This window comes from Branchiostoma lanceolatum, chromosome 8 (assembly GCF_035083965.1).
Source record: "Branchiostoma lanceolatum isolate klBraLanc5 chromosome 8, klBraLanc5.hap2, whole genome shotgun sequence".
Classification (NCBI taxonomy): domain Eukaryota; kingdom Metazoa; phylum Chordata; class Leptocardii; order Amphioxiformes; family Branchiostomatidae; genus Branchiostoma; species Branchiostoma lanceolatum.
Window position 1 is genome coordinate 2,421,901 of NC_089729.1, and position 13,239 is coordinate 2,435,139.

General features: G+C 44.0%; 1 protein-coding gene and 1 non-coding gene across 6 annotated transcripts in view; both read right to left on the reverse strand.

The window, feature by feature from the left end:
* LOC136440735 (tektin-3-like) overlaps positions 1-13,239 on the reverse strand; it is a 40,626-nt gene that overhangs the window by 4,751 nt on the left and 22,636 nt on the right. For 3 of the 5 annotated variants that reach the window (XM_066436837.1, XM_066436839.1, XM_066436841.1), the window contains exons 2-7: positions 12,180-12,364; positions 8,433-8,560; positions 7,274-7,412; positions 6,203-6,313; positions 5,054-5,188; positions 2,460-2,530 (exon numbers count right to left, since the gene is read on the reverse strand). In XM_066436837.1, coding sequence (XP_066292934.1) covers positions 2,460-2,530; positions 5,054-5,188; positions 6,203-6,313; positions 7,274-7,412; positions 8,433-8,560; positions 12,180-12,364 — 769 coding nt within the window. Of the gene's footprint in view, positions 1-2,459; positions 2,531-5,053; positions 5,189-6,202; positions 6,314-6,362; positions 6,474-7,273; positions 7,413-8,432; positions 8,561-12,179; positions 12,365-13,239 lie in introns of all 5 variants that reach the window. The other 2 variants (XM_066436838.1, XM_066436840.1) reach the window with 1 other exon arrangement.
* Positions 2,813-2,883, reverse strand: Trnag-gcc (transfer RNA glycine (anticodon GCC)). Its single transcript has one exon. It is a non-coding gene; the product is annotated as a tRNA-Gly (tRNA).

The window sequence follows — 13,239 nt, forward strand, 5'->3', positions numbered from 1 at the left end:
AATGGGAAGAGAAAAGGGTAACGGTTAGTCACGAGCGACCCCTTGTAACAAGTGTCGGTCCTGCAACTACCAAAAAAACATTACTCTCTTTATCTACGATTTGTTTTTTTGTCCCGCTCTTGTTTCCTTGTGTCAGTGACTTAGACCTCTTTTAAACAGGACAATACAGTTCTGTTAAAAGGTGTTGAATAAGAAATACATACGGGGTAGCAAAATAGTGAACAAGAGGAGGAACAGGCAACATTTTTCCTGCAGTGGTTATGTCAAGACTCATCTAGAGATGGGCAACGATAAAGGTGAGGAGTTGACCTTTGCAAAATATTGACACAAGCTACTTTATGGTATCTCTGTATTGCCCGTAACCAAGGCAGCCAAGGACGCCCACTGCTGTAGCTTATTAACCCAACAATTAGCAAGCCTGATTAGCGAAAATGACCGTAATTACAGGTACGTGACAATCATGATTGTGATTATTACCTGTCACTCAAACAGGTGAGATCTGTCAATCATTAATACTAACTGGTAAATCATGATATCACTTGCTGCCTTGTTTAGGGCGGGGGGGGGCGTAAAGTCCCGAACGATTGCTCATGTTGACAGTAAATGACGTAACATTTGCTGTCAAAGTTAGGGTAAGATTTCATGTTACATTGGGTAATTCCTCTACTATGTCTATGCAACCTACATGTATAAAGTCTGTAGTATAAACTGTAATTTATGAACAATAAAGTTTCTGTCTGTTCGAAAATGTTTTGATTAAGATTGTGCTAAATCGGATGCCCGTACCGGTCACGCCCCCCTCCCCCCTCGTGACGTTTACTAACAGCAGTAAAAGTTTATCTAAGGACCCCGCCTGACGTGTGTGTATAATGAAAGAACACCTGTCCTAAGTGCCGTGTGTGTACAGGGTGTGGTCATGACGCTACCTGTCAGCAGGTAAACCTTACCTGTCCACACAGGTGTGCGACAGGTAGGTAAGTCGAAAATGTGTGTAAATAAAACACGCGTCATTCCCTGACCATAAGACGTCTATTTGGGTAATGATGATTTTATTGAGGGTAATGATGAGCCTATTAGAGCCATGACAAAGCAAGGCTATACGTATGTGTTCCCCTTGTAGTATTAGTACTGTCTGTGACGAATGCCCCTGTGTTCAGTTTATGAATGTGATAATGCTAGGTCACAACTTTCTCCTTTTCTATAAATTCTGGGTCATTTCCTATTCAGAATTTGCGTGCCAACTGTAGTTGAATGATTCTTTAGAATTGTAGGAAACATTAGAATGCACTCAGGTCCTCGCCCATTATTTTGCTCGCAACCTTACGTTTCAGCAAGTTGCGTCTTCAATTCAAACTCTCATGTTTTTATGATACTGGTTCCAAGCACGCTTGCTATCAATTTTGAAACGAAGACTCAATATTTTCTTACTACTAGGCAAACATAGTTTATCATACATCCGCCCCCCTCCCCACAGTCGTCTCCATGGCGACCGCTTCTGTTGTAGTTACCGCGCGCGAGAGGAACCCCGGCCGCCATCTTGGTTACTCAAGTGTCAAGTGTGACCTTCAAACCGTAACGCGAGACGGACTCGCCTTTCAGACGACATTTTCTCTGTTAAGTCACCCAAAACGGCAACAACAGTCACAGTCACAGTCCCACCCCGTAACATCATATTTTCCTGTTACTGCGGATCGTTCAATTCATTTCCACTCCTAGAACGATATAGTTTGAGATTAATGGTTTGAACATATTTGGCTTGGTCTTGGCCATGTTTGGCTAATGTTTCACGGCGTCCCGTTCCTAGGATACGACCGTGACCTTCGACCTTTACTTGGCTCAGAGAGTTGTAGCAACATCATTACGTTTGTTTTTGTGAACAGAGTTTGTTTTTTCTACCTCCCCACAACCTAACCCGCCCGTTTATACATCTGTAGAGGCATCGGATCAGCTGTGTAAAGGTGACCTTTGCCGTGAGGGTATTTCTGGGACGCGCAAGTCTTTCTCCTGCCTTTGTTTTCACAGACAAGAACCTCAGCTTGGGTATCGGAATGTCGCGGGACTAAACATATCGACCGTTCGGCGGGGATTACGGAGAAACAGATCAAAACTTTTACCCAAAACAACGCCCTCCTCACAGATTGCACGCTCACTAAGACAGAGGTCCCCCTGTTCCAGGGTTTGTGTTTACATGTTTGCGGTGTCCGTGTCGCGAGTTGAGTGCAGCCGCCCAAGGCAGTCGGCGGGTCTGTTTAGATTGTGTTGTCCACCTTGACTCTATGACGGTTTGTAAATATCGCACAACCACAGGGGGAGCCTCGTGCCGCATAGTATCTTTGATGCATAACGGCTTTGTACTAGACTCTTCAGTAACTTTAATATACCTTTACCAAATAACATATCACGTTGCTGTGTCGTCGAAAGACGATTAAGAAATATGTCACGATGACGTCATTACTTACGCAAGCTGGGCATTCGCCTTCTCGATGGCTCTGCGCATGCGCTCCTGGCAAGATTTGATGACGTCAACTTCCTGTAAAAAAGGAGATGCAAGTGTAAATCAAAAAATTTGCTAATTGCAACAAGAGGCAGTATACATACAGATGATACAGTGTAAGATAACTATTGTGACAAGTGGACAAGTGATCATTCTGATTAGAACTGCTTCGCAGCACCCTCATAAATCAGGCCCCCTACGCTCCACGATACCCCTTCGCGACCGATGTATCGTGGAGCGTAGGGGGACTGATTTATAAGGGTGCTTCGGAGTACAATCTAAGATTTTGGGGTTTGACTTTCAACAAAAAATATTTCTTGCATCGGCCGGGAATCGAACCCGGGCCTCCCGCGTGGCAGGCGAGAATTCTACCACTGAACCACCGATGCAGTTAATATCGCTCTAAATAATTTGTATTTATGAACACTCACACACTCCATGCGGGAAAAACACTACAGCCGAAAAACAGTATTCCATCCCAACATCTGCTTGGAGATGACGTCATGCGTACGCCGTGCCTATGGACCTACCATTCCTCAAGTGTTTTCCTCACATCTTAAGAAACCCCCCGCTGACTTAAAGTTTCTGCTGACCAGGTATGTACCACCCGCTGAGGGGGGCGGACCCTGATCATGTCGCACCTAATCTCCAAGCAGACGTCAGGTGGTTTTGTGCGTTAAACTTCACGATTAATGGTGCAGCATCAAGTGGAAAATTTGGCAAACGCAAGCTTCTAAACAAAGCCAATATCATATAGCTCCCTGGAGAGTAAACGTTACTATGGGGACGGAACACTTTTGAATGGTGGTTTTAAGTTATCTAGCATTCTTAAACATCACAAAATGCGTTTAAACGTCTATGTATCATAACTAATCATAGTTATCACCTAAGCTCAAGGCGCGCATTTATCACCCTTCAAGTTCAACTCAATCTTGTACGCACGCCTTTGGTCAAAGCTAAGAACGTGACATTTCTGATAAGACTGTTTGTTAAGAACACAAAGGTTTGTTGGTTCTCCATTGTTGGATTGTTTTCCTATCAAACACGCGGACCCCCCACCCCCTTTAAACACTCACGTACTGTGCACAGCCTTAAATAGGCGAGCCGGTTTATTACTGCTGGTTTTCAGGTCTCCTGACACAGAAGAGGGGGGAAGGGTTCTATAGTGCTTTTTGATGGCACTGAAAAAACAGCAACCGCCAAAGTCAAACATGCCAGAGTCTGCGAAAGAATGACGGGCAAGTTTGATTGTTTAGGTTTGTGTTTGTGGATACGGAATGGGCGTAGGTACGCTGCAATTCACCTTGGAACGGTGGTTTAGGGGAAAAGTTTTGGTGTTTGTTTTTGGAAAGCGTCCTTCGGGTGTACGACTTAAGTTTGGGCAGGCCTTTGTACGGGGACCATTTGGGTATTCTCTGTATTTCGGTTCATGAAAAATAAGAGGAAAACCATTCCTCGAACAGGATATTCCGTATTTTAGTTCATAGAAAATAATCATCATGATCTGCCTCCTCCCGTTTTAAAAGACGATGCGTCCTGAGTCCTGAAACCTTCCTTTGATGACTGTAAAAGCAAGTTCTTGAGTGGCAATCTCTACCGTATCTTGTGCAGGTGAATATGACACTAAGACCATTTTTATTTGATTTGATTATATGGATAAGATATTTGGGAGAATGGATACTAATATCGATCGTTGAATGCCAAAGTCAAAAAAGCAAGATGTTACAGAACAAAAATGAAGAATCCATTATTTAGTAAACCAATGTGTTAAGTAATTTGTTCAACTTTCCTGACCACGTAGATTTCATAATGAAGGCAACTTTTTATTATTGCCAAACTTTTTTTATTCACACTCTCGCATCAGTTTTGAGATTTCCGAGAGGATCTCATCCATATAGGAAAGGAAAGGAAAGTGATTTCGAACCAGTTTAGTTCAAATGAACTCAATGAACAGATGAGCTAATCTTCAACTGGTCGTGACAGGAAGACAGACGTTATATACAGTATTTACAGGTTCATTGTACCGGGGAAATTCCCCTAGCTCTTTTCGACAAGCACAATGAACAGTGGACCACGGCTTAACGTCCTGTCCTAAAGCCCGCGTCACGAATAAGAAATTCAGCTCGGCCGACGTGTTGGCGAGCTTCAAATGTGCATTTTCGGCCGAAGTACGCCCGACGTCCTGTCGATTACGCGGGCTTCGGGCGATTTTTAGAAATCAAAGTTGATCCAAATATTGGCCTATTACCAGGTTAGTCGATTCTGACTTCGTCCATGTCCAAGAGATGGTACCATCTCATAGGCGATTTTTAGTTTTTAGTGTTCCACGGACGTTACCCGAGATTTTCATTGGAAAATACGGTCGGCGCTCGGGCGATTTTGAAATTCGGCGAGTGTCGGTCGATCTACAAATTCGGCCGACACTCGCATGAATTGTGACGCCAGCTTTAGGACTGCGACCTTTTCCGGTAGCGTGCATGTCAGGTGAGCGACACAGCCACATATACTCAAATCAACATGGCCTTAGCCACTAAGGAAAATATAGAGAAAGTCACCCACCGACAGCAGCTCCCTCTCGACGCCGTCGTGCACGAGGTCGATGCCCTGCCGCTTCTCGCGGTGGTACAGGCACTCCTGCGCCACCTGCAGGGGCGACTCCGTCTCCGCCAGGGCGCGCTCAAGGCGCTTCTTCACCTGGGGGAGGGAAGGGACGAGGGTTAGGGGGGTCTAAGGCTGCAGACGCTCAGGATAAACATCGTAACTTAGTAGCCGCCTTCGCAGCAGACTTCCTATAACGGCGGCGTATATATGGGAGGGGGGGGGCAAGGTTCTCTAATGCCGGCAAGGGAGTTGTGTAGCCAAGGGAGTTGTGTAGCCAAGGGACGACCGCTTAACCACCTTTCCTTTGCTGGGCCCCACTTGAAGCAGACTGGATATAAACGGCGGTCGTCCCTCGGCTACACAAGACACGTACACAACAAAGACAAGTACACAACTCCCTTGGCTACACAACTCCCTTGCCGGCATTAGAGAACTTTGCCCCCCCCCCCTCCAATATATACGCCGTCGTTATAGGAAGTCTGCGAAGGAGGCTAGTAACTTAGAAGAGATTACAAAAATTCGCAAGGAAACAGTCACTCAAACAATCGGATAAAAGTCGGAAACGGTCAGACGTTTCAGTTAGCATCCGCTGGCTTGTGTCAGTGACTAGAGTACACTAGAACGTCTGACTGTTTCCAGATGTCACCAAGTTGCCTGATAAACTAGTACTGTAACCTTGCATATCTCACTACCGGGATGTCTAACCCTTGTCGACATGTCATAAATTTCCATTACCAGCTCATCCAATTATGCATACAAAAATTAATTGGCATAGTTTTAGATTATTTCCAAGTCAAATCCAATACTGAATTTTTATATGATACACGTATACAATATATACAACCCATATGTACAAGCCCCACCCCTGACCCCTTTTGTATAGCCGCCATGTTTTAGGTTATACAGTTCTGCATGGTGAGGTGTCATTTAGAATGTGTGATAGCTCTGGATAAGGAGCAATTTATCGTATTCTGCTCACAGAGGTAGATTAACTTAAAAAGTTTTTTATGTTTTCCACATGATTCGGCTTGCGTCTTTAACCTTCCAACATGGCCGCCATAGCTACATGACGTCACAATCACGTGAACGCAAACATGCGTGTACTACCTCCACCAGGTTGTTGGTCTCGGCGACTTGCGCCTCGATCTCGTGATTCAGTTCCCTCTTCCAGAAATGGATGTCCGAGACCCGCTCGCCCATCGCCTTGGAAGACACCTCCTGTGGTTTTAAGGAGACATTACCGTTACACTACTGAAGACACACCCACCTCAGTAAGAAGGTTCGTTTCCGCCACTTGCTGTTCGATCTCCTGGTTCAGTTCGTTCTTCCAGAAGTGGATATCGGACACACGCTCGCCCATCGCCTTGGAGGAAACTTCCTAGAAAGGAGAAAGAGAAGGGAGAAGCGAACGGGTCGGTTAGAACGGCCTGCCGAGGGGTTTGGTGTTCTTCGCGGTTATGTACGAACTAAGAAATGAAAAAAGGGTGTTAATGAAATGATAATACAGAAGAAATACAAAATGATAAATAGGTACTAAATTATAAATAGGTATTAAATGACAAATAGGTATCAAACGATAAATAGGTATCAAACGATAAATAGGTATCAAACGATAAATAGGTATCAACTGATAAATAGGTATCAAACGATAAATAGGTATCAAATGATAAATAGGTATCAAATGATAAATAGGCACTAAATGATGTTTGGTATCAAACGATAAATAGGTATCAAACCATAAATAGGTATCAAATGATGAATAGGTATCAAATGATAAATAAGTATCAAATGATAAATAGGCACTAAATGATGTTTGGTATCAAATGATAAATAGGTATCAAATGATAAATAGGTATCAAACGATAAATAGGCATCAAACGATAAATAGGTATCAAATGATAAATAGGTATCAAATGATAAATAGGTATTCATGATTAATAGATCCTAAATGATTAATGATTACTAAATGATTAATAAGTGATAAATCATTAAAATCTACTAAATGATTGACATGTACTAAATGATAAGGAGGTAAAAAGATTATGGTAGAGGAATAACTACCACAGCCTTAATCCCAATCTAAACTAATACTCTACCTCAACCCGTTTAGACAGCCCCCATAACCCCCCTTCTAGATCCCTAACCCCCCACCCCTCCCATCCCCACACGTGTGCCCACCTGAGTACGGTTGGTCCTTTGATCCTCATCGTGCACCATGCGCGCGGTGTCCATCCTCAGCCTCTCGGCGCTGTTCCGGGTCGAGTCGCTCTGCTTGTAGTTCGCGTAGTTCGACTTAAACCAGTCATCGGGGGTGTACCTGTGTGTACGGGGGTCAGGGGATAAAAGTTAGCAACCTAAGAATGTGTTTGAATCTAAAGTCAAAGAGAAATCAACATATACTGGTGGATGCAAACATCGTCTTCCCTAATCACCTGTTATGAAGATTGAGAGGACTAGTTATTAATAAGAATTTGGAATATTCAATCTTGGACAGTTTAGCATGCTCTTCTAGTGATTATTATGATGGTTTCCTTCGCGTTCTGTCCTTACATAGAGCGACCAGTGCTTTGGGAAACATTCAAGGCAGTTTTGAGCGGCTAGGCTATGTTATGCTGTTATACAACGGCTAAAGGAGTAATTCAACCAGTAAACCTTGTGAGAGGGAGATGCCATATTGATTGCTTGTATCAAAGATATGTCATACAGCTCTCCGACTTTGAGTTTCCTTTATCCTATCAAGTTTTCTGTTAATTTCAAATGTAACGTTACCTTTTGTTTATATAGTTTCCTGTACATTTGATTCATCTTATTTGACCTTGACTTGTCATTTATCTGAGTTCGACTTATGTTAGTTTTCTGTTCATTGTATATAATTCGCTGTATATTTCCGTTGCTATAATTTTTATAATTTTCAAATGGACTCCAGGAAGAATCCTGGTGATGTATCACTAATGGAGATCTAATAACCAAACCAAACCATCCTTATCTGTGAACGTACGTACGTACATCTACACGTGACCGCCCTCCGTATCAAAATCTTCGGGCTCACACCGTCATGCGGCCAAAAGATTTTTCGCGGATGTCCAATTCCATTCATTGACAATACGTACGTGTTTGTACTAAAACCATTTCTACTGTTACAAGTCTATCTAGAGAAATAATATTTGAATGTAGTGAAACAACTAACCACGTAGCGAAAGAGCTTATACCGTGTAGCGAAAGGACTTTGTGCCATGTAGCGAAAAGTACTGTAGCGAACTGACAATGTAGCGAAACAACCTGTAACCGTCACAAACAACCTGTAACCGTCACACACCATCCTTATCTGTGAACCTACCGTGTGAAGAGCGCGGAGCGGGCGGCAGGCAGGGAGCTGGTCAGCTTGTAGGTCCCGATCCCCTCCAGTCGGACATTCTCCGGTAGACTCTTACTCAGCGGCTGCAGGGTGGGGTGCGTCTGAGACACCTGAGGAGGGGACGGAAAGGAAAACGTCAGCTTGTCTCCATTTATTTATCTATCTATTTCATCTCAAGACAGTTGGGTTGCTTCTTAAACTTAGGCTTCGTTCATGATGCAAAAATCAAAACGGTTTTGTAAGATTTTCATCATGATGAGGGGGGATACAAAGTCAGTCACGTAATTGGGACCGCATTCTTCACACTGTAGCAACGACACCTAGCTGCAGTTCGAAGTAGAACCAGTTAGTTTTGACCTGACAGACGTTCACCGAAACGCAGGCTCGGTTAAAAGACTTCGCTGCGTACGAAGGGCTTTGTCATTCTGATCATACTTAGCTTATTGAAAAGAATATCTTTCACTGGCTGTATCTATATTCTCAACGTATGATTTGGTACGGAAATGCATTCGGAAACAGATCGGGTTTTCTCCTTTTTCATTTGATTGTTGATATCTAGAATAATGAAGATTATGATGATATTTCTGTTCGTCTGTAATTTCTTCCCAAAGGTTAACGATTGGTTCTACGTCTGGACGTAGGTTAGAATTGAGGAATGATTCCAAGGATTGTTAGTCAATGTGAGATGAGCAGAAGGAATGATAGGATAGTCTGTCAAGACGTTTTTATCATCTTATCAACCGCACTAATGATGAGACAAAATGCGACAACGAATGAGGCATGAACTCTCTATGTACACGTGCAAGCTTTTCCCATACCCATAAAAAGAGACTGACATCAAAAGCTGTGAGTTGTTGCCTGTTGCAAATAAAGATTCTAGACTAATGCAAAGCTGTATTCCGTGGTGTCTTACACCAGCAAAGCGAACTGCTTAAACCAAGAAGACACCCGCAAAATTGCGTTACAACCACTGACACTCACACACAGAAACATAACGACACAAGACACACACAGAAGATGAACCCATAGTTCATTTTTCCTGCAAGCGCCAGCTATTGAAATAAACGCGAAGCCATGCTGAACCCTGTAAAATTAAAACGGTGCGTTCTCCTAGGCCTTGCTCAAAAAATCGGCGGTGCCTGGAGCCAGATTCGCGGTGCACGTGACACCAACGGCACGACAAGTATATCATCATGCTCTACCGGGAACAGGCTCTTGACGATTTCCGAGGACGTGTTCTTTTTGACGCAGCACGAGCCGTCGCACGAGCAGGAGCAGGCCGGCCTCTCGGCGGGCAGGCTCGCCGTAAGGGGCTGCAGCTGGGGCCGCGCCGAGGCGACCTGAAACCGCGGCAGGGCAGAACGGGTCAACCCCTGTTACTAAAACATCCAGTACCAAGTACTTTTAGGACCGCATCTGTTAGCAGCGACACCTATAGCTGCAGTGCAATGTGAACCAGTCAGAATTGCCCTGGGCGATCTGAAAGTGCGGCAGGACAGAACGGACCAATCCCCGCTAGACTGAGGAGGAGGACATATCCAACACCACGGTTGTAAAACCATTGGGAGAGAGTAATTTTTGAGCGGAAAACGTTAGAAAGCCTACCACAACTCGATACTTGTGAATATGAAAGAAATCAACCCATCTCCAACAACCATTGAACAGAAAAAAATTGAAATCGCCTGATTTGAAAACAGCAGATTTTTTTTCATGATGTTCTACGTCAAGTGCCTCGAAGATTTTCTGAATATAGGGCGATCTGGTGTAATTACGTCACGTAAGAGAGTTTCGACCCTCAATGCTCGAATGGAAAATATTAGCACCAAAGTAAGAAACCGATCGATGGATTTCTTCCCCAAACAAGTTCCAATTTTTAGCCAAATTCCAGTCCTGTGATGTCTTTAGCGACTCGACCAAGTAACCTTCAAGCAGATCTACCGGCGGCAACCCAGTATCCAAAGGGTAGTGTTTGGCCTTTGCTTAATTGGATACTGTCTTGCCCCTGATAGATGAGCTAAGAGATTATACACCAAGGCGGTCCAGTTGAGCGAGCAATGGCAGAAGAATCCGTCACATCCGGCAAAAGCACATAGCATTGGTAGTGGTTTAATCTTTTCCCACGAGAAACTCTTGCCGAGTTGTTCAAGCGACATGCACCGAACTCACGTGCGACCCAGAGCCGTCAACAACACCGCTGACGACAATTACGGAAAGACCACCACAAAGATGTCATGGCACCACAGCCAAATGTGACATTCGTAGCTTGCATTCCTTAGAAATGACAGTAGCGTGTACACAGTGAATGAATAAATGAATGAATGAATGAATGAATGAAAATGAATGAATGAATGAAAATGAATGAATGAATGAATGAACGAATGGATGTTTTCCTTCCGTTACAGTTGGCGTTCGAATCCGATGAGTGTATACCTTGTAGTACGTGCTAGAGTAAGAGTGAGAGTTAGAGTTAGGGTTAGAGTAAGAGTCTACCGTATTCCTGCCTTGTAGTACGTGCTTGGCCTCCATGGCAGACTGAGGGCGCGGGAGATGACATGTGGGCCGATGTGAGACTTGTGGGGTTAGAGCAAGGAGGTTAAAATTTTAACCGACCGGTGGATTTGCCCAAAACAAGTTCCAATTTCAGCCTAATTCCAGATCTGTGATGTCTTTAGCGACTCAACCAAGTAATCTTCGTGTTCGTGTTAAAACTTCAACCTCCTTGGTTAGAGCAAGGACATTATATTCCTATATAATGTCCTTGGTTAGAGTTAGAGTCTGATGTGTTCCTACCTTGTAGTACGAGTTCGAGTTTGTTGTGTCCCTACCTTGTAGTACGTGTTAGGGTTAGAGTCTGATGTGTTCCTACCTTGTAGTACGTGTTAGGGTTAGACTCTGATGTGTTCCTACCTTGTAGTACGTGCTTGGCCTCCATGGCAGGCTGAGGGAGTGAGAGATGACATGCGGGCCGATGTGGGGCTTGTAGGGCTAGAGTTAGAGTTCGAGTTTGTTGTGTTCCTACCTTGTAGTACGTGTTAGGGTTTGACTCTGACGTGTTCCTACCTTGTAGTACGTGTTAGGGTTAGACTCTGACGTGTTCCTACCTTGTAGTACGTGTTAGTGTTAGACTCTGATGTGTTCCTACCTTGTAGTACGAGTTCGAGTTTGTTGTGTCCCTACCTTGTAGTACGTGTTAGGGTTAGAGTCTGATGTGTTCCTACCTTGTCGTACGTGTTAGGGTTAGACTCTGACGTGTTCCTACCTTGTAGTACGTGTTAGGGTTAGACTCTGATGTGTTCCTACCTTGTAGTACGAGTTCGAGTTTGTTGTGTCCCTACCTTGTAGTACGTGTTAGGGTTAGACTCTGATGTGTTCCTACCTTGTAGTACGAGTTCGAGTTTGTTGTGTCCCTACCTTGTAGTACGTGTTAGGGTTAGAGTCTGATGTGTTCCTACCTTGTAGTACGTGTTAGGGTTAGACTCTGACGTGTTCCTACCTTGTAGTACGTGCTTGGCCTCCATGGCAGACTGGGGGGCGTGGGAGATGACATGTGGGCCGGTGTGAGACTTGTAGGGCTAGAGTTAGAGTTCGAGTTTGTTGTGTTTCTACCTTGTAGTACGTGTTAGGGTTTGACTCTGACGTGTTCCTACCTTGTAGTACGTGTTAGGGTTAGACTCTGACGTGTTCCTACCTTGTAGTACGTGTTAGGGTTAGACTCTGACGTGTTCCTACCTTGTAGTACGTGCTTGGCCTCCAGGGCAGGCTGAGGGAGTGGGAGATGACGTGCGGGCCGGTGTGGGACTTGTAGGAGGCCGCCATGGTGGAGATGTGCGGCAGGAAGCGCGTCCCGTCCCCCACGCGAGGCCGCGTGTAGGTGGAGGTGATGGTGGAGCCGTAGTATTCCATCGTGCCTCGACCTGGCAACAGCAAACAACAACAACAACAGGTTTAGTAAACAAAAAAACAAGCAAGCAAAAACGTATAGGAAGGCCAGACATCCAGGAAGGAATGATGATATTGAATCTAAACCACTTGACAAATGTTTGAAAATTACAGACGTTTTAAACATTTGTCGTGTTTTTTTTAGATACATGTACTCAAAATATAGTTAACTGAACAAACAAACAAACGGGATATTATGTTTAAGTGAAGATTAAGACGAAGTATGATATAATATAGTACATTTAAAAAGCAAATGCTTGCAAATATAGTTACCAGATACATATACCTTAAACGATACGAATACAAAAGACAAATAAGTGTCCGTTCAATTTCACGTGTGGGCTCAGGTGTTGGGGAAATGCTTTGCTCCATTTGATTTTATGGAAACGGCTTATGAAGCCATCAGTATCGTTTGGTCGTCATGGCAACAAGGCGTAGCAAGATTAAGGACAAGCCCGGCTCCAGATCCACGCGGTTTATCATTAGAAGAAACCAGCTCAAAGATCTTACTAGGCAGGGTTGCACCCCAAGGAATCTTTGTCTCATGAAATAAAAGTCTTATTTTCGTGGCTAACTTGAAAGAAGAAAACAGAAACGCATATCTAGGTTGTCATCTCAAGGTGTTATGTTTCGAAGCATTTCATTGCGTAAACGCCCGATTTTGAATATGCATGGTAGCTTTATGTCGTATACAATAGTTTGGGGTGATAATAACGAGGCGCATTTGTGTTGCCATATCGCACGGTGTTTCCTTTATAATAAAACGGCACGTGACGTTGTCATAGCAACTACTTATGATGACGCAATGCCTTGACTCATGTTCGTATAGTACTGTTGTTATGTTGCCAAT